This window comes from Stylophora pistillata, chromosome 5 (genome assembly GCF_964205215.1).
Source record: "Stylophora pistillata chromosome 5, jaStyPist1.2, whole genome shotgun sequence".
Lineage (NCBI taxonomy): Eukaryota > Metazoa > Cnidaria > Anthozoa > Scleractinia > Pocilloporidae > Stylophora > Stylophora pistillata.
In genome coordinates, this window is record NC_142523.1 from 15,774,462 (window position 1) to 15,794,583 (window position 20,122).

At 38.6% G+C, this 20,122-nt stretch overlaps 1 protein-coding gene across 1 annotated transcript in view; it reads right to left on the minus strand.

Annotated features, from left to right (window-relative positions):
- LOC111324219 (RNA-binding protein 5) overlaps positions 1 to 20,122 on the minus strand; it is a 21,919-nt gene continuing 1,797 nt past the window's right edge. The window contains exons 4-28 of the mRNA XM_022927713.2: positions 19,688 to 19,858; positions 19,225 to 19,291; positions 18,802 to 18,875; positions 18,188 to 18,283; positions 16,728 to 16,806; positions 16,241 to 16,282; positions 15,947 to 15,990; positions 15,552 to 15,668; positions 14,088 to 14,200; positions 13,759 to 13,951; positions 13,215 to 13,236; positions 13,030 to 13,056; positions 12,347 to 12,522; positions 11,792 to 11,871; positions 10,862 to 10,929; positions 10,219 to 10,256; positions 9,309 to 9,443; positions 8,251 to 8,395; positions 6,957 to 7,129; positions 4,324 to 4,398; positions 3,755 to 3,864; positions 3,618 to 3,678; positions 3,100 to 3,165; positions 2,871 to 2,966; positions 1 to 934 (exon numbers count right to left, since the gene is read on the minus strand). Of these exons, the coding sequence (XP_022783448.1) occupies positions 908 to 934; positions 2,871 to 2,966; positions 3,100 to 3,165; positions 3,618 to 3,678; positions 3,755 to 3,864; positions 4,324 to 4,398; positions 6,957 to 7,129; positions 8,251 to 8,395; positions 9,309 to 9,443; positions 10,219 to 10,256; positions 10,862 to 10,929; positions 11,792 to 11,871; positions 12,347 to 12,522; positions 13,030 to 13,056; positions 13,215 to 13,236; positions 13,759 to 13,951; positions 14,088 to 14,200; positions 15,552 to 15,668; positions 15,947 to 15,990; positions 16,241 to 16,282; positions 16,728 to 16,806; positions 18,188 to 18,283; positions 18,802 to 18,875; positions 19,225 to 19,291; positions 19,688 to 19,858 (2,295 nt within the window). The 3' untranslated portion in view covers positions 1 to 907. The remainder of the gene's footprint in view (positions 935 to 2,870; positions 2,967 to 3,099; positions 3,166 to 3,617; positions 3,679 to 3,754; positions 3,865 to 4,323; positions 4,399 to 6,956; positions 7,130 to 8,250; positions 8,396 to 9,308; positions 9,444 to 10,218; positions 10,257 to 10,861; positions 10,930 to 11,791; positions 11,872 to 12,346; positions 12,523 to 13,029; positions 13,057 to 13,214; positions 13,237 to 13,758; positions 13,952 to 14,087; positions 14,201 to 15,551; positions 15,669 to 15,946; positions 15,991 to 16,240; positions 16,283 to 16,727; positions 16,807 to 18,187; positions 18,284 to 18,801; positions 18,876 to 19,224; positions 19,292 to 19,687; positions 19,859 to 20,122) is intronic.

The window sequence follows — 20,122 nt, forward strand, 5'->3', positions numbered from 1 at the left end:
TTGCGTTAATATCTTTTATTTGAGATAGTAAATGGTGTCTCCCAACATGCCTAAAGGGTAGAATATTTCGTAGGAGTTCCATGTTACTCTATAAACGGATCAAAGGTACTGTACTCATATGCAAAACTAGGTCTCTCTAAGGTTTTGGTTGATAACTATTGCTTCACAAGCCACACGATCATAGGCAAAACATCTGTTTGTACACATTTTGCAGCGCTCCAAGCTTAAAGTTATTTTAAAGTCGCCATTTAACGACCGAAAATCAGGAAATGGTCGCTTGAAAAAATTTTTAGACGAAAATAGCTGGCAATCGTTTTTAAAAGCTCTGGCCTCATTTCAAGACTTACCACTCGCCCAAACGAGGAGAGAACGACAACTACAGAGCGTTAGTAATATTTCATAGAAATTTGTACCTCACCATAACTTAACGTTACATAATTAATGAATGAAAACATATAAAATGTACAGCTTGCCCTTTGACCGCCGCACATAGATCGCCAGTTTGGTGAATCTCACTGAAATTTTAGTCGCCAAATTTTTTCTGCCAGTCGCCAGGATGACCATAAAAGTCGCAGCTTGGAGCACTGAACTTAGATCGATCGATGAAGGATAGCAAATGTCATCATCTAGTGTTTGGACCAGAAACGTCCATATTTCTTAACTGGAAATCAGGCTCCATTTTGTTGATTGCTTAAAAGACGCTCTTCGGGTAAAACAGACTTTTTATCGCTTAGAATGCGAAAAAGAGACAGTTTTAACGATGGCCTAGACACTATGGACGGATATCTATCATTTTCTATCGGCCAGAGTTCAACATGTTAGACTTTTTTCCATTTTTGGTCCATCAGTGAACTTATTCTGTGTCCAGAACCAGTTGTTGCTCCAAACGGACGCATCACAGTGCTCTTCAAACATCGTTAAAGCGTGACCTTGCCTGATGAGAGGGGAAAGACCTTTTTATCATTTCTTTGCAGCTATTAACATGAAACTCCACGCCAGTTAAAAAAATCAAGGTCATACAACAAGCAGGTACTGGGAAAACACAAACTTATCAGCTAATAATAAACGTCTTTATATAACACCTTATTCTCGTAAGCAACTGACAAGGGAACGAATAACGACTAAATGGAAGAACTACGAACCAAATCTAAGAGGTACTCACATCGAAATCTGATTCCCTTAAAAGAACACAACAAACAAACATACAAACGGACCAACAAACAAAAACACAAATCCACATAAGATAGACATCTTGTAACATATGATGCACGATCCTCGCAGTAGATAGCGCTATTTAAGCAATAGCGAAAATCAGACCTGAAAAAAATCAGGCCTGTACGGGATTCGAACCACTGACCTCTGCGATACTAGTGCAGCGCTCTACCAATTGAGCTAACAAGCCAACTGGGAGCAGGCCGTTAAGTTGATCTATCTACTCCGAGGATCGTGCATCATATGTATCTAATACCGCAGTACAAAATATATGAACTTCATATATTTCATTGTATCTCATTAATCACTTTCACGGGTTTATTACGAATCAACTTAACGGCCTGCTTCCAGTTGGCTTGTTAGCTCAATTGGTAGAGCGCTGTACTAGTATCGCAGAGGTCAATGGTTCGAATCCCGTACAGGCCTGATTTTTTTCAGGTCTGATTTTCGCTATTGCTTAAATAGCGCTATCTACTGCGAGGATCGTGCATCATATGTATCTAATACCGCAGTACAAAATATATGAACTTCATATATTTCATTGTATCTCATTAATCACTTTCACGGGTTTATTACGAATCAACTTAGCGGCCTGCTCCCAGTTGGCTTGTTAGCTCAATTGGTAGAGCGCTGCACTAGTATCGCAGAGGTCAGTGGTTCGAATCCCGTATAGGCCTGATTTTTTTTTTTTTTTTTCAGGTCTGATTTTCGCTATTGCTTAAATAGCGCTATCTACTGCGAGGATCGTGCATCATATGTATCTAATACCGCAGTTCAAAATATATGAACTTCATATATTTCATTGTATCTCATTAATCACTTTCACGGGTTTATTACGAATCACCTTAGCGGCCTGCTCCCAGTTGGCTTGTTAGCTCAATTGGTAGAGCGCTGCACTAGTATCGCAGAGGTCAGTGGTTCGAATCCCGTATAGGCCTGATTTTTTTTTTTTTTTTTTTTTTCAGATCTGATTTTCGCTATTGCTTAAATAGCGCTATCTACTGCGAGGATCGTGCATCATATGTATCTAATACCGCAGTACAAAATATATGAACTTCATATATTTCATTGTATCTCATTAATCACTTTCACGGGTTTATTACGAATCAACTTAGCGGCCTGCTCCCAGTTGGCTTGTTAGCTCAATTGGTAGAGCGCTGCACTAGTATCGCAGAGGTCAGTGGTTCGAATCCCGTATAGGCCTGATTTTTTTTTTTTTTTTTCAGGTCTGATTTTCGCTATTGCTTAAATAGCGCTATCTACTGCGAGGATCGTGCATCATATGTATCTAATACCGCAGTACAAAATATATGAACTTCATATATTTCATTGTATCTCATTAATCACTTTCACGGGTTTATTACGAATCACCTTAGCGGCCTGCTCCCAGTTGGCTTGTTAGCTCAATTGGTAGAGCGCTGCACTAGTATCGCAGAGGTCAGTGGTTCGAATCCCGTATAGGCCTGATTTTTTTTTTTTTTTTTTTTTTCAGATCTGATTTTCGCTATTGCTTAAATAGCGCTATCTACTGCGAGGATCGTGCATCATATGTATCTAATACCGCAGTACAAAATATATGAGCTTCATATATTTCATTGTATCTCACAGACATCTTGTAAGGCAGAATTTGCGCAGCTATCATTAAAAAAAAAACATACCAGCTTCTTTAGTTTTTGTTGGTAAGTATCTGAAGACGATGCGCCATAGCTGCTTCCCTTCAAACCGAGTCCGGCATTTTGGCTTCTCATTTTGGCCTAAAAGAAAACGAAGGAGAAGAACCTAGTACCTCCCAGTGATCTTGTAGTATCCCAAACCTAAAAATGTAAAGTGTTCGTAGCGGCAAAACAGTCAAACAATCGAATGACAAAAAAACTCAATAATACATACCTCAATGGGGTCAACGATGCCTTGTCCTTCTCTACCCAGACCACTCCCCTCTGTCCAGCCCATGGCCTTATTTGGAACACAAACAAAGGATTAGTGCTTCTTGGTAAAAGTTACTCCTCTCTCCTTGGATTTCAAAATCATTTCTCCTTACTCTCCGTCATACTTTTCTCATAATGTTATTACTAAGAATTACGGTGTTGAATCAAACAATATCCCTTCATTGATATTCCTCTTTAACCTTGACACCTGTCAGCTTGATAGTCCAATGTATTGACATTGTTATGAGAAATAACTAATTGGTCAAACCTGGAAGAAAAAGGGTCATGAGGACGCTTCCTTCAGAGAGGGCCAGATCGTGAAAGGTCAACGATATAAAATTCCTCCGAGAAAAGGAAACACCTCCACTAACATTCATTAGATGTTGACTTTAAAACTTTCGGCTTAAAAAACTAAAGCACTACAAGCTGTCATCATCACTCCCCCCTCCCCCCCGTCATAAAAATTTTTCCCCACTATACCTTTAACATCTGATTACCGATATTTTCCCCACCAATCCGCTCAGCCGGAGGCTCAAACGATCTGTAAAACGGAGAGGAAAGTGTAAATTGAAATATAAAGCCATGAATAAGAAGCCAAGCTTGTTTCTCCTGCTTACATTGCTCCCCCTCCTACTCCTCCTCTTCGCTTGGAAGGCAGCCGAACTTTCTGTGCTTCGGGCTGTCCATACTTCTCTCTTCTTTCTCTTGCTCTGTCACGATACTTGTTCTGTTAGCGAGAAAAAGTCCACGCAACTTGAGTAAGAGGCTACCGTGATTTAAACCTAAACAGCTTGAACTCAATTCACCTATTTTTAAAGCTATCCTCATTCACACTTTACAGGTCCGTTATCTAGCGCTCCATTCTTCCAAACTAGTTCCTGTTTTTCTCAACTTATTTTTTTAACTTCTCTCTGTCTTCGTCCCCCATTACCGATCGAATTACTGAGTCCTCTCTACTAAGTTGCCTTGGTTTGTCCTTCACTACTCAACGAGTTTACCGAAGTAACAGTCAGACAATTTCCCAGTCACTCATGTGTCGTTCAATTCGAAGTTTCAACATCCCACCAACCCCTCCCCCCTTCTTGAGGAACCCTCCAGGCATTTGAACGTTTGAACAATCACTCAATGCAGAAAAGATCTACTGTAAATAAAGTTTGCTAAAGAACTTATGGAAAAGGGCACAAACCTCTCGCTCCTGTTTCTCGTACGCTTCAAGCTGTTCATCACTCATTCCCATCTTTTTGTGAATCTCCAAGTTTTGCTGTAGAGAGAATCCAAGTTTGTTCAAATTCGCACAGAAAGCGCAGGGAGGAAGCTCCAACATTCATCCTCAAACTTATGACGGGAAAACTTGTGTACATGAAGTAATTCCAAGGTAAACATATGATTTAGAGACCTTAACGAGTGCAGCCTCTCACTGGAATTTTATCTGACTTCGAGAAGCTCTTCTTTGATAATTAAGATAACGTTTGACACTGGACTTGTGTACTGAACTACTGACTGTGGTAGAATCAGGGATATAGAGACCTGTTCGCTCTTCTCCCTGAACAAATTTTACTCACTCAGCCATCTGAAAGGACAGCTTGCAGTGATAGACTACCTAACCGTGCCGAGGTAATCTGATCATTATCATTCTTTAACCACACAGGATTTTTCTCAAGATGACAAGAATTTACATATGTCCCTATTTTGAAACCTTTCCAAACGAAAGTGTTGGCCAACAAGAAGCACATCCATAGTTCAGTTGAAACTTTAGCATTCACGTGACTCACTCCTAAAGTGCACCTAAACCCTAAAAATTTTTTTCGCTTAACGAAATAAGCTTATTTTTTGGAGTATTTCTGTGCAAAAATTTTTTAATTTGTTCAAATCTTTAATTTTCTGTGCCCAGTCAAAATACGGAAAGTCGGCCGCCATCTTGCCCCACGACCGAGTTTAAAAAGGAATGGCTCTAGCGGGTAATGTGACGTCAAATCGAGAACACGAAAGTCTGCATTTCACACATTTTCACTTGTTTGGGAAGGTTGTCGTCGATATTGTCCCAAATATGCCGACTAGGTGTGTTATATGAGGAATGTATGAAGTATGAGGAATGTATACTCTCTTGCAAATTTCGCACGTTGTTACATCCTTCTACAACACACTTAGTCGGCATATTTTCGGACAATATCGACTACAACCTACCCAAACAAGTAAACATGTGTGAAATGCAGACTCTCGTGTTCTCGATTTGACGTCACATTACCCGCTAGAGCCATTCTGCTTTAAACTCGGTCGTGGGGCAAGATGGCGGCCGATTTTCCATATTTTGATTGGGCACAGAAAATTGAAGATTTGAGCAAATAAAAAAAAATTGCACAGAAATACTCCAAAAAATAAGCTTATTTCGTTAAGCGAAAAAAAAAAAAAATTGGGGGTTTAGGTGCACTTTAACTCCTTAACTCTCAGATGTGATTAACATGTAGCTTCTCCCTACAATTCCCCACTCCAGAAACTATGAGGAATCTGGGCACGAACTTGACTCGTAGGGTAATTGTGGGATCGTTTGGGTGGACGCGCGAAACTTCAAAATGGCGGCAGAGAAAGCCAGTTTTTCCAAAAAAGTTGTTATTATCGAAGAAGACATTCCCGGCGCGAAGCTTCCTCGAGAAAACTTTGAAGAGGGTACTGTACCACAGCTTAGACGATGGCTGTTGTATAGAGGAGCGAAAACAAGCGGCAAGAAAGCCGATCTTGTCCAGAGGTTTGCTCAGACGATGTTTTTGATCATTTGTAAGGGTTTGTTGTTTTGAACTGTCCAGCTTAAACTTATAGTAAGACATCGTTTGCTTTACGGTTTATTTTAGATTGGTTGCAAAACTGGGGGGCAATCAAAACATTTTCGATAATAATTTCCATAGCTCATGTTTTTCGCTGCATCTTTCACCATACCAAAGCAAAGCATTAGTGTTTTATGATTGGGAAATTCAGTGTAAAAAGCAATGTCTGAGTCCTTATCTTTGAACTGATTAATGTCAAATCTAAGTAGTCCCGTTTGGGTGGAAAAATTTACTTTTACCTCTTCATAACATTCAGTTTGCAAAGATTCATCTTTGCTGTGTACTTGTTCCGTTTGCATACCTTGATCACTTGTGAGCAGCACATCCTCCGTCTTACAGAGATCACTTTCTGGCAAGGGGTCTTCGGAATGGACTTTCTTTACATTTTTTTTCGGAAGAAACACGCTTTAAAATACGTCGAGTTTCCACATGCTTAGACCATGGAAAAATCGAAGGTAAATGAAGCCAGCTGCGCTTATGTCCACCCTCAAAGTGATCGCCACAAATACATGTATTATCAGCGTCGATTTTTAATGTTGCATTACGAATTAGAATTTCGTACTGTCTTCGTAATTTTTTGTCCTTTGGAATTCGGTAATACGAAAGCCCATCCTTGGTTCTGTAATTATTCGTACATCCAGGAACACAACAATTAGCATGTTTTACCATTTTTTTCTTTAGTGTTTTGCGAAAACTTTCCTCGCTACCGCCATTTTGAAGTTTCGCGCGTCCACCCAAACGATCTCAGACGACCCTGCGAGTCAAGTTCGTGCCCAGATTCCCAATAGTTTCTGGAGTGGGGAATACCCACACATTATCTAGTAAACAGGTAATGAGAATGCTCAAACTTATCAAGTAGAGGTTATTATCTCGATTCAACACCAGATTCTTGTAACTTATTCACAAGGAAAAGTGTACTAGCCAGAGAGGAAAATTTAAAATCAGACCTTGGGAGTAAAAGTGTGAAGGGGAAAATAAACGTTCCATTAAACTCGATCACCTTGTGCAAGTCAGAAAATTTCTGATGTCTTTCCAGAGCTTCTTTATTCGGGAACTGTCGTTTGCAAAGCAAACACGCCATGATACTCAAGTCAGCAAATTTATCGTTGACATCATCTTCAGGATCTGAGTCATCCTCGCCATATTCAGCGACAATAGCACTTTTTGATGGCTCTGTGAAATACAAACGCAAACAGGATAAGATAACAACACAACAACGGCAAACTGACAAGCTATTGATACTAAATTTAAATGGGTGAGCTTAAAATCACATTTCTGAAATAGAACCTGCCCTAAGCGGGAATGTGGTTTAGCAGCGCCTGGTGGCCCCTAGCGCCTTACTTTCACTCTTGGTCACTTAGGAATTTTAGTTTTTTTTTTATTTCAAAGTTTCAGAGCAGTGGGCTTCCTTCACCTTTTCTTAGTGCATAGCCTTGCTAAGATTTTTTGTCAAACTTTACCTAGTGAAGGTTTATCTCCTAAGGACGCAAATCTTGAAATGAAAAAGTGGGGCTCCCGTACCCGTTTAGGAGCAGAAATACCTGGTTGATACCCACATAATTCCTATAATATCATTACGATTATATTTTCGAGTACTTGATAGATTTGCGTTTCGGAAAATTGCTCCTTTTACTAAACTGAGAATTGGTTTCGATTTATTTCGCGGAAGGAAAGTCATTGCTCAATTAAAAAAAAAATTAATAGGTCAACATGCTTGTTTGCCAGAAAATGACGATTCACATCTCTGGGGAACTCCAACCATGGAGAAGAAGCCGCCATTTTTAAATCTGCGCGTGCTAGTTACGTGCGAAATCGCAGTAAGGATATGTAAAGAATTTTCCGAAACGCAATTTCCCGAAACGCAAATCTATGCATCATACGTATCTAAAACCGCAGTTCAAAATATATGGACTTCATACATACATTGTATCTGATTTATCATCACGGGTTTATTACGAATCAACTTAACGGCCTGTTCCCATTTGGCTTCGATACGTATGATGTATGATTTTTTTTTTTTTTTTTTTTCAGGTCTGATTTTTCGCTATTGCATAAATAGCGCTCTCTCCTGCGAGGATCGTGCATCATACGTATCTAATACCGCAGTTCAAAATATATGGACTTGATATATACATTGTATCAGAATGGCCTTAAGTAACCTCTTCATGTCACAGAAATCAGAGACGAATAGCAGACCAAGAGTTCACTTAACAATATAGCAATGATTTCTAAACAACAACACAAGACTAGCCTAACATTCCAAAAAGAGGCACAAAACTGTTTTAGTGAAATACCTGTTCTCTTGGTGTCTTGGACCATGCTTAAGGCCGCCAAAGGACTGGACGCTGCCACATTATCATTAACTTCCGCTGGCATTCCAGCTGCAATGCTCTTGGCTATGTTTAGTGAGGTCGAAATTTTAGGGGGAGGTCCAAATGGCTGTAATAAGTAAACAAAACCATACTATATACACGTTTGAGTCAGAACCACCTGAAAGAGTACAACAAGCCGTCCCATTTAACTAAACTGCTCAAATGATTTTTACCCCTTCGATCACTTAGAGTGAAAAAAAAAAAATCTAATTTCTCCTTACAATATCACCCCTGAATCACAGATTAAGGTCACGAGAATACAGGAAATGATCACCAACTAAAGAAGCTCTAGATTGTTAGACAAATTCTCCTTGTCAGCACTTTAGAAAATGTATAGAGAACTGTCAGTACGGAGAATATGCAAACTGATGTTAAGGTGTAAAGTGTGAAAGTCAGGGTAAACTTGTATGGCATAAACAGCAGCAGGGAGAGTTGAATATAAAACCTACTGGTTTCACAAATCTGGAGCAAAAACAGTTGAGAGAAGTTTAACAACTGCTAAATTTTGTCACTGAGTGTCTGAAGAACTCCTGCGGATTGCACATGCTATTTTCTACTTAACAAATGATAAACACCACAGCGTACACTATTGAGTTATGGATGCACGCGGGAGGTTGCTAAGCACGAGAGAAGCGTAAGAGTCGCTCGAGGCGATAGCCGAGAGCGACTCTAGCTTCTTGAGTGCTTAGCAAACCTCCCAAGTGCATCCATAACTCAATAGTGTACGCTGTGGTGTTTACCATTTGTTTTATAACATAACATTGATACATTGTAGCTAAAGAGTTCCCTTTTATTTAACAAATCTTACGCGACCAGAAAAGACAAGCGCGCGCGTAAAAGTAGTCTTTGCATTTGCTCACGTCAGCAGCGTACTCCCATGGGCAAATGGGGGACGCTAAATTGACCAATCAGAGCGCGCGCTTTACTTTGGTTATGTTATAATGTTTCTTGGACATTTTTTCTGCTATGAGCTCTCCTACCATTTTAAACACATCTGTGTCAGGTTTAGGTTCCTCTGGTTTTGACACAGGAACAAAAGATCCTTTCTTGGAATCATCAACTTGGGTCTTTGCTGCATTCACAGACTTCGCCCATCTCTCCATGTCTTTTGCAATCTAAAATAAAACAAAGAATTTTGAGAGAGAATTTTAACAAGGGAAATTACAAAAAATCAGTACCTTTTATAATCAAAATTACTAGCAAGGAAAGTATATTCTTACGTGAACAAGAATACTACTGAGACAAAACATCCTTGGAGGCCAAGATCCTTAATAATAGAGAGATTTACCACCGTGTTTACGTGAAATGGGAACGGCAAGAATGACCTCGTGAGCTTGTTTTTTCCCGCCATTTTTTCACGCTTGCCGGTTGCGCTTTGCTGTTTCAACGTGAAAGTAACCAGTCTCGCGCTTGCCGTATACGTAAGATTTTCTTTACTTTTTCTCTCGCAGAGTAGAAGTTAATTTTCGGAAAAAGGGCCCCAAAACTATTCCTTGTAATTCATACAAGGGCGCCTTGAAATTCACCATAACGTGAGCTCACGCGAAGCTAAAGCAGCAAGGGTCACGTTATTTTACGCGAAACGTGAAAGGACAAGCTGACGATTACCATTTCGCGTAAACGCGATGCTAAATCTCTCTAATCTTAATCTTTAAACCCTAAGAGTGATCATTATCTACTTTCTCCTTACAGTCTTGCCACTGAATCACACATTCAGGTCAAGAGAATAAAGGAAATGATCACCAATTAGAGACGCTCTTGATTTTCAAACAAATCTCCTTGGCAACACCTTAGGAAATGCATTGAGAACAACCTGGAGACTGCATATTGATGCATACATAAGGGTGTAAATGTTTAACACCCTTAAGTTACAAATAAGTTATCACAGACCTTTTTAGCTTGCAGTGATTTTGCTTTTTTCTGCTTTTCTGCAATTGCAAAACAGCATTCTTTATTTAATTTGTTGCCTGTATTTGTATTATAATTGTATTATGAAGAAACAGGTTACAGCTTAAGTCATAGATCAAACTCTGATTTCATCGTAAAAATGTACGGCCCAAACCTTGGCTAAAATAACCCCAAACCAGGGCTTTCAGTCCCGAGGCTTAAAATAAAGTCCTGGCTAACACTAGTCACTTTGTCTGGTCAAACATAAATTTTTGTGTTTTTGTTGGACACAACCCATTTTTGGCTGGAAAAATATCCATTTCATCCTATCTCAATAGATCCCCCCCCCCCCCCCATACAAGACATATTTCTATTGCACATGCAACTTCAAACCCAAAGCAAGAAAAGTGATACACAGCTAGGTTGAAAACATAAACATTTAGCTTGGAATTAAATTCTTCTCTACATACGTAAAAAGGTGGTCAACGGTGGTTGTGTGGTCAACGAGTTGACCACACAAAACCTACAATTGCCCAAACATTATCTGCTGACCAGCCATTATTTCAAGGCCTGAATTCACAACTGTACTTGAATTCAGCAAACATGAGATACAACACAAATGGTAGTTGCTTAGTAGAAGTCCCACCTTTGACTGATGCTGCTTCGCTGCTAGTGAGAGTTTCAGTGGTACTAGAGCCTGATGTGACGATGGTCCTAAGATGGTCATTGTCATCACAGAAAAGAAAAATAATTATTAGGAAAAACTGTCTAGACAGACTGACCTAACCCATATTCAAAACATGCATTTAAGACATGACTGCGGAGTTAAGCTCTAAGTCACCTATAACATGATATAGTATACTGGTAAATTTTTATTCAAGATACAATGGCAACAAATTAAAATACATCTCGAAAAGGAAGAAACAGAGGTTGACCCTATGATGATTCACCTTTTAAAGACAGGGATTACATTTAAAAATATCTATATATCTATTTATCTACATTAACATACAATGAAATATTCAGTAAAACTGGCTTAGAGACTACCAGCAAGTTAAAAAGAGGCTCAAGTCCATGATTAAATTCTTTAAAACTCCTGGCTTCAATATTAGTTGAAGTTGAAGTTGAAGTTCATTTATTTGTTTAAGCAGGTTGATTAATTTGGCAGCTGTAATAGCTGATGTGGACCTGCTGTCCTAACCCACCCATCCCTCCCCAGGGGAGGACATCCATCACACAGTAATCTCGTGTGTGGGAAATTAACGTCTCCTGCCCCAACCCTGCAGGAGACAGGACCTCCATTTATTCATCCCTATCCGAGAAGACTAGAATATCTAACCATTTCTTGATGTTATAGAAAGGTAGCAAATTCTTCTCAATTATTTTAAGACCTTGAGTGTTGGTCCAGCCGGGGCTCGAACCCTCGACCTCCCGCACTACAGTCCAGCGCTCTATCCATTGAGCTAACCGGGAGGCGAGTTCTCAGCAGACTGTTCCACTCATGTACCATATGGACCGCATAAGAACACTTGAAAGTGTTACCTACTGATAAATTTACAACAGGGACTGAGCTTACCCATCAGCAGCCACTGGGACATATTGCTGTGTTTCACCATTCCAATATAGATACTGTCCAGTAGCACTGTTGTAATAATACTGTGGGAACAAGAGTGAGACCAGAGAAAATTGGCTGACTCACCTTAATCATTCTCCAAAGCTGTGAATCACAGGCTATTTAAAAAAATTGCTGTGATCTGCGACATACTCCTAACTTTTCAATCAAGCCTTATATTGTTTTCTTGGTTTTCCTCCCTCTGTCCTTAAACTTTTAACCCCAATACTGATTAACTTCTCTTTGCGATTCCGAAGTTATCTTGCCAACAGGTTATAAGAGGAGACAAGCTTGTCATGTAAACGATGTTACATTGATACGACACTGAATTCCCCTGTCTAACTTACAAGGAACTGCATGGCAGTCAGTAAGGAGAGATTCAGATTGGATCTTAGGACTTTAAAAGTTCAGAAAATTCATCCCAATATTACGATTGAATTTGAAAACAAAATGTTATGAGAATGGTCTCATGGATATCCTGCCATAAATATCCAAGTTATACTTGGACCAAAGTAATACCTGAGTATTTGCGTCGTAATATAACCCTGTTGTCGAATTATAATAGTAACCAGAGGCTGGGTCATAAACATAGTTTGCAAATGATGGTGATGAAGCAAAGGCCTGTGGCTGCTGTGACTGTGTTGAATCCCCCTGAGCTTGAGCTTGAGTTTGTTGTTGGTACTGTGCAGTGCCACCTAAAGACAGAGGTATATGTAGCTGTCAAATCAGAACTAGGGAAAGTGAAATTTCAGATACTTTTTACAGTTTTAAGATAAAAATCTGCATGTCATAGGTAAGAAAAAATGGAAACAAATAAAGTACATGTAAATCCAGAGGTGTTTTCCATCTCACTCACTCCAAGTGAAAGCCTTTGTGACCTCTTGTTCATGTGCTGTACAAATTTTACCATTTTTCTTTGTTAATGGGTTACATTACTATAGCTACCCAATTTCTGATCACAGTTCACTAATTCCTTTTTTTTTCACCAAGATGAATCAAAAGTTTGGGGTGTGGCCTATACATGGGTGGGGCCTATCTGTGGGTTAATACAGTACTTGATGAAAATCTACAAAACCATACGATTGCCATTCAGTCTTAGGTAACTACATCCACCTCCTAACTGATGCAGGAGTGAAAAAATCTCAGCAAAAGGATAACAATAAAAGTTAAAAAAATTATGATCACTGCAAAACAAAAATTACCTTGGGCTTGATCAGTTGTCCCTGTACCTTAAGTGATAAGAAAATGAACAAATTAAAAAAATTAGTTCTGTTCAGCAAAAATATTCATACACTGTTGGTGCCCCACTCATAAAATCTAGAATGATCATGACTGCAAACCACTGTCTCATATGTAACCATAAAAAGGCTCATGAAGGTAGCCATACCTGCCACAGGCTGTTGTTGGTTCTGCAAAAGAATGAAAACAAAAATGATCATTGTGAAGTAAACCATAACATGTGAAAAACACCTCTTTGCACAAGATTTATGGTGGCTTAAAGTTCAGCATGTCCTGGATTACATGTATGTTGTAATGGGGAATGCAAGTTAAGCCAATGAAATACCCAATTTACAGACAAGCCCATATGCGTCATGACCACTGATCACACATGGGCTGTACAGTGGCTGCCTGAGGCACCATTGTAAGCTTTCGGTTTGACCTTGTTGAGCTGTGTCGTTGCTGTACTTTGCGATGGCGATTAGCAGTGAAAATTATTATTATTAAAAATTATTATTATTATTATTATTATTATTATTGCCATTATCATTATTATCATTCCACCTAAAGGAACATAATGAAGAGGCACATCTCTGATGCCTAATTGCTAAAATCCAGGAACATTTATCAGGTACTTCTTCATGTATATGTATTCTAAGAAGATATTTTCATTTTTATTTTTGATAAGGTACCACGTGATGTCAAAGTCATACCTGTTGCTGCTGGGTTGTAACCTTTGCATCATATGTCTGTTGAGTAGCAGCTGTCACTGTACCCATGGTGCCAGCAGCCTGTGCTTGAGCCATGGCATTGGCAGCAACAGTACTTGAGGAAACCTGAGGCTGGGATCCAATGGCCGTCTGTGACCACTGTGCCTGTTCAATGGCTGCTGATGCTGCCGAAGCTCTGTTGATGGCAGAAAAAAGTGCAAATATGTCCTCAACACACCTTAGAAGTTCACGCTACACAAACAAGCTCATTCATCCAACTTGATTCCTCTCATTCTATAAGCAGAACAAACTGAGCTAAAAGGTCCACTTACGTGGTAGTTTTTGGTGGATTATCATGATGGGCATAAGATGCCGTAACAATTCTACCATCAATAGTAAAAGGGGGGTGCATGTTGGTGATGATTTCCAATAACTGACTTGCTTCCTGTACAAAGAAGAATGATATGTCTTATGTCACTAAATTAGTCTTTATCATGCAGTTTAATACAAATCTGTGCTACACATAAGGTTGGTATCTCATGACACTAACAAACTGTGCAATGGTACACATTCTAGATATAGCTAAAGTAAGTTGGGGCAGGCATGTGCTGGAAGGTTTTGTGGACTCAACATCAAAAGGCCTGGGATTTTTTATTTTCTTGAGCAAGAAACTTTTCTTTCTTTATGAAGAAGTGAAAATGGCTAAATGTTGTATAGCATACAAATGCATCAAGGGTGGAGTTCACTTGTATATTGAAGACCACTTAAGACTCAACAGTCAGCAACATAGTCCTGTAACTAGATATAGTAATATAAACTTCATTTGCCGAAAATTTAATCGGCTGACTGGAGGCCATAGGACATTTGCAGTTACTACTTGTCAACTTTGGAACAGCAAAAGCCTAGATCTTAGAAATGCAGCATTGCTAGAATCCTTTAAGAATAACTATGGAAATATCTTCTTCAAAGAGCCGCATGAAATTACACCATTTCATACTTTAATCATAATCTGTATATATTTCTCTAGCCATATCATTAGCTTTTATACTTATTCATATTGATGTAGAACTTCTATATTTACTTAGTTTTATTTATTTAATTTATACTTTGACTTTGTATATTTAGAATATGTTGTTGTAACTTTAATGTTAGATAGATGAACACAAATTTACTAGTTTCAGTAACTATTCCGTGTTACCCTCTTGAAATAAATATGTGTTATTAACCGAATGTGACGTCAAGATGGCTGGATATTGGCCAAGTTCTTTTTTTGCATTTTTATGGACCAAGACAGAGTTGAAATGTGAAAAAAGAACAAGGCTAATATCCAGCCATCTTGACCCAACAGGCTTGGTCAATAAAGGATTTATTATATTGCAAAGAGATTTTGCTTTATTAAGAATTAAGAATGAATTGTTTACTTCAAGAGCCAGGAAAGAAAACCAACTCCAAAGCCAACAAACTCACGAGTCAATTCTGTTTTCTTTCTTTTGACTATCTTCTGCCACTTTTCGCATTTCCATCAACAAGATTGTCCAAGAATTACCAACGCAGTATTAGTTCTATTTTTTTTTTCATGTGCGAGATCACTGCAGGCAATCTCAAGTAGGCAAGATAGGCCCATATTGCCTGCTCGGGTAGCCAATCAGAACACAGGATTCACTTCATCCCCACAGCAGTCAAAAAGTTGTGGACTCACAAGGAGCAGCAGCTTAACCACTTTCTTATTTGCTTAATTCAAAATTAATGGTATCTTAGTATCCAAAACAGACAATAAGTTACTTTTTCTCATGTACCTCAACTGAACCAAGCTCGACAAAACAGAATCCTCTAGATGTGTTGGTTAATTTATCTCTAATGAGACGAACATCATAGACAGGAAGAGCTGTGATTTCCACAAGGGCTTTTCGTATCTGAAAGTCAACAACACACCACAATGAATAAAGCAATTGCTTAGGTTCAGTTTTCATGTCTGAAAGCAATTTGTGACAAACAGTAACTCTCGACTCAAGTACAGCAAGAAGACAGACATGGTATCTAGTGACCATTTAAATTTGAAAAACAATGGAGTAATAACATCATATTTATCACAATGCTGATTGGTCTTATGCTTTGCTTGACACTAAAGGAAAGATAATGACGATGATCACAATCTTGCAGATTTCAAAATTGTGTCGTAAGCATATCTTACCGCTTCATCATTAGTGATAGTATCCAAGCCCCTCAGAATAAGTACTACAATAATACAGAAACAAAGAAACAATGTCATCAGTTTTGCCCAGAGCTGTAAATTCAATGCTCAGCACTATATACCCTTACAGTAAAAACACTCATACATGTATCTTATTTCAAATTTTGTTCAATTTCCTTTGTACACCAAAGAAAAAAGTATTGTCACAGTGGCAGAAACAAACTACTAAATCAATGAAAACTCTCAACTTGAAGTTTTTGCTAGTATGACATTGAAAAATTTCAAACCTTTTACCTTTACATGGATTATTTGAAACTTCCTTATCATCCCCCAAATCTAAACAAGGGTGGAAAACAAGCCAGAGTAAGGTATCTTTCACTGCATATTTTTGACTTCTCACAAACTTCAAAAACCAATCATATTCAAAACAAGGTACAAGTAGGCCTTAAAATGCAAAGTGTGGTGTTAATCAAGGTGAAGAAAAGGTCAGCAAAGGAAGAAGGTAAAGACAAAAAGTCAAAATAAAACAGAAGAGAAAACAGCAGTAAACAGATTTAATTGATACAGAATTTCTTGTTTTTTCCAAAAGGAGCCAAAAGAATGCCTAGTATGGTTATTTCTCTGGGTTACAATATCTAAAAGGGCTTGACACCTTGTAATATCTATGTACATGTATTTCTAGAGTTTGTACTCCCCTGGAAAAAGATTTTTGACTATGCATTTAAGACCACTAATGCATACTTTGGGATAAAAATGTATCAGATAAGAATTTGGTACTAACCAGCAATACTGTTCTCCTTTGGTGCTCCACACTTGAAGCATGACAGACGCCTCTTTGAGGAAAAATTCTGACCACCACACTATTTGAATACAAATTAGATGACACAGAAACTCAGGGCCTTTTTTGGTTTTCAGTGTTCATCAGATAAAGATTTATCAATCCCATGGCATTGTTCAAACTAGGGCCTGCCTATTAGGCTGGTTTGATTACTGTAAAAGCCTGGAGATAAGCCACACCTGCAGATAAGCCGCACCCTGAATTTAGCAGCTCAAATTTTGGAAAAAGTTTCTTGAGAGAAATCATATGAAATCCAAAGTCTTCTCGATCCACTGTTCATTGAACGTAAACTCAGTACATTGTAATGGAAAATACTTCAAAGTCTTACCCACAATTTTAAAACTTTAATATAATGCACATGATTTCTACCAACTTTGACATATGATTGGTCTTTTTATGGTATTTGTTGACAGGAATTTCTTCATTCAACACAGTTTTTCCATAGATTTATGCAATAAAACAAGGACATGAGCAGAATACTTGAAGCTTAGTAACCAGACATTAGATTGGATATGAAAATGGACATCCACGACACATTTTTCAAATGTTCCCACAGATAAGCCGCACCCCCAATTTCTAGCAACAATATTTGGAAAAAAAGTGCGGCTTATAGGCAGGCTTTAACAGTACCGTAATTTCCGGCCATTTACCCACACGGCCAATTACCCACACTGGCCAATTATTGCATGCGGTGAAAAAAAGAGTCAACAGATTACCCACACTGGTGGATAACCCGCACCTTTAAAGAAAAGGAATTTTGTACAAAAAGGCTCTAGAAATCACAACGTTTCATTCTTGATGGAATGCAAATTCGTGGCCACATTTTGTGTGAGTGATCATTCAGCGCCATGTTGCTTTGTTGATTTCTCAAAAAGATTGATATCTCCGGTTCTACTGGGCCTAAAAAGTCCCTTAGAAGGAGAAAATTCTCTTCAGCTCAAGCTAGTGTTAACTGGAAATTTGTTACAGATGCGCTGGTTATCCTTGGATTATTTTTGTCATCATCAAGGTTTTGTTTACGCGCGTGCCGATAAAAATTTGTTTGTCGCGTAACTGTGTGAAATAAACTCGAGTCTGCATCATGTTTTCGTGCCACTTTGTGGCACTCTAAATATGATAAAATTCATCTGAGAGGTGGAAACGCAGGTAGGTGAGAATTTTTCTCCATTCAACTCCCAGTAGATTTCAAAATTGTCACATAACCCTCACCTCCCTATTACCCGCAGTAGCGCGTGTTTAAGGCAAAATCAACAGATTACCCATGGGTAAACAGCCGGAAATTATGGTATAATGTCTTTTTAATAAAATTCCCTTAGAAAACAACATATGAAAGAGATATTATACCTTTTGCTTTATACTTAACAGCATTAGCTTCTTGGGGGCTACGCATTATTAAATCTCACCTTACTACAAATCCAGTCCTTATCTGCAACATTTGAGGTAGCTTTAGGTCTGCTGTAATCAGCACAGACTCTGTGTCCATGGACATTATACCTCCCCTAACCAAATCCACAAATAAAAATTTAACATTTATTACATATCTCCCTCATTATAGAAATTTATTAGACTATGCTACACACTACTGGCATGAAAGTAACAGTCCTTTCTAATTAAAGCAAATCAAACACTGTCGTGGCTGTGTAAACTGAAATTCCCTACATCAAATAGTCCTGATGGGAATTCTGAGCCTTATATCTAAGTTTTCCCATGATCTCCTCTCCAGAATTTAGCACAGAAAACTTTGATTCACAAATTAGTAGTGATAAGAAAGGAATAACAAAACCAGAATAGTATAAAAACATGAGAAATTTCTTTAATCCTCCAATCTCTTTTGATCCCCCCCATCCTCAAATAAGCTCCCTTCTGAAATCTGTCTGCCTTTTCCCTCCCCTCTAATAAACTCTCTTGACAATTTTTCCCCACTGCTTATCTAAGTGTTCTCTGCACTGATGACAACCAATATATAGTCGTGTCCATTTACTAATACAAATGTGTACAAATATTTTGGTAGATATACCTTGTGAATTTCCATCCAGTCCTGAGCATCGGAAACACTTTTGAACTCTAAAAAACCAAACCCCTTGGAAATACCTGAGGTAAAAAAAATAACATAACATTCTCAGAAATTTGAAGTTAATAAGTAGTTAATTGTATTGCACTCTGACCAAACCTGTTTATTTTGAATTTGCTGGCTGCAGAAACCAAAGATACATAGCTTATGACTGTTTCCATTGGAACCATTCATATTTCAACCAATCAGAATACTTGGATTTTCCTCAAGACTACCTTGCCATATAATATGTTGGATATTGACTATTTACCAAGAAGAACAGCCATGAAAAGATGGCTGACAAGGTGGCATGGCAAGAATGTGAATGCACCAGAATGAATGAAACAGAATGTGAACGCTACAGAACAAAGTCAACAATGAGTTCTTTACCACTTCTGTGGCGAACCACTCTAAGATCCAAAAAGTCTGTACCATCCCTTTGTAACTCCTCTATCATCTAGAAGTAAAGAATCAATTTAATTTATAATACAATTATTTTCATTCTGAAGAAGTTCAAATAACTTTTGCAGTTACAAGACACTCGCCCAATCCCCACCCTTTGGCCACTGGCTCAGCTGGTATAATTGTTTAGTGTGGCCAAATGTAATTTAGCTAAGACGATGCTGGTCAGCAGTCTCCCTCAGGATGCAGGGCAGTCTACCAGTTTTATCGGGGGCCCATGTGACTTACAGCTCTCTTTCTGAGGTCAGACCATTTTGCCTCTGCGCTGGGCTTATGGCTTCAACTTACATTTAGGCACCATCACCACACTCATCTATTGTGGACGAGTTTAACTTGGTTTGTTTACTTCATTTCTGATACAGCTATATATTAAGCTGATTCGAATACTTACATCTTCTTCTCTGAAGTCCTTATCAAGCCCATGTAGGATAATAACACTGGTCGGTTCTTCCTGCCTGCTGTCCAGCAGTCTTCTGTCATCTCCATCCCTGTCACGAGAGTGGTATCTACCACGCAAAGGCTCCCTGTCTCCATAGTCTCTATCACGGTCACTGCGGTCATGCTAAATTTAGGGTCATTGATAACAAGGATTATTTAGTTGTGTACAGAAAGACAAAACCTGCTGGTGTTAGAGACAAAACTGATCCAAAAGATTCTTGTTCATATTCTTGATTTGAAGAAACAACGAGAGATAACATGCTGTCTTTGGAATCAGAAAGCTTTTGAAAACAATAATTAATCACTGTGTCAAGTTGACAATAGAAATAAACTTGAAATATAACAAAAAAGATCAAGTCCTTCCCCTATGTCATTAAACTGCAAGGTT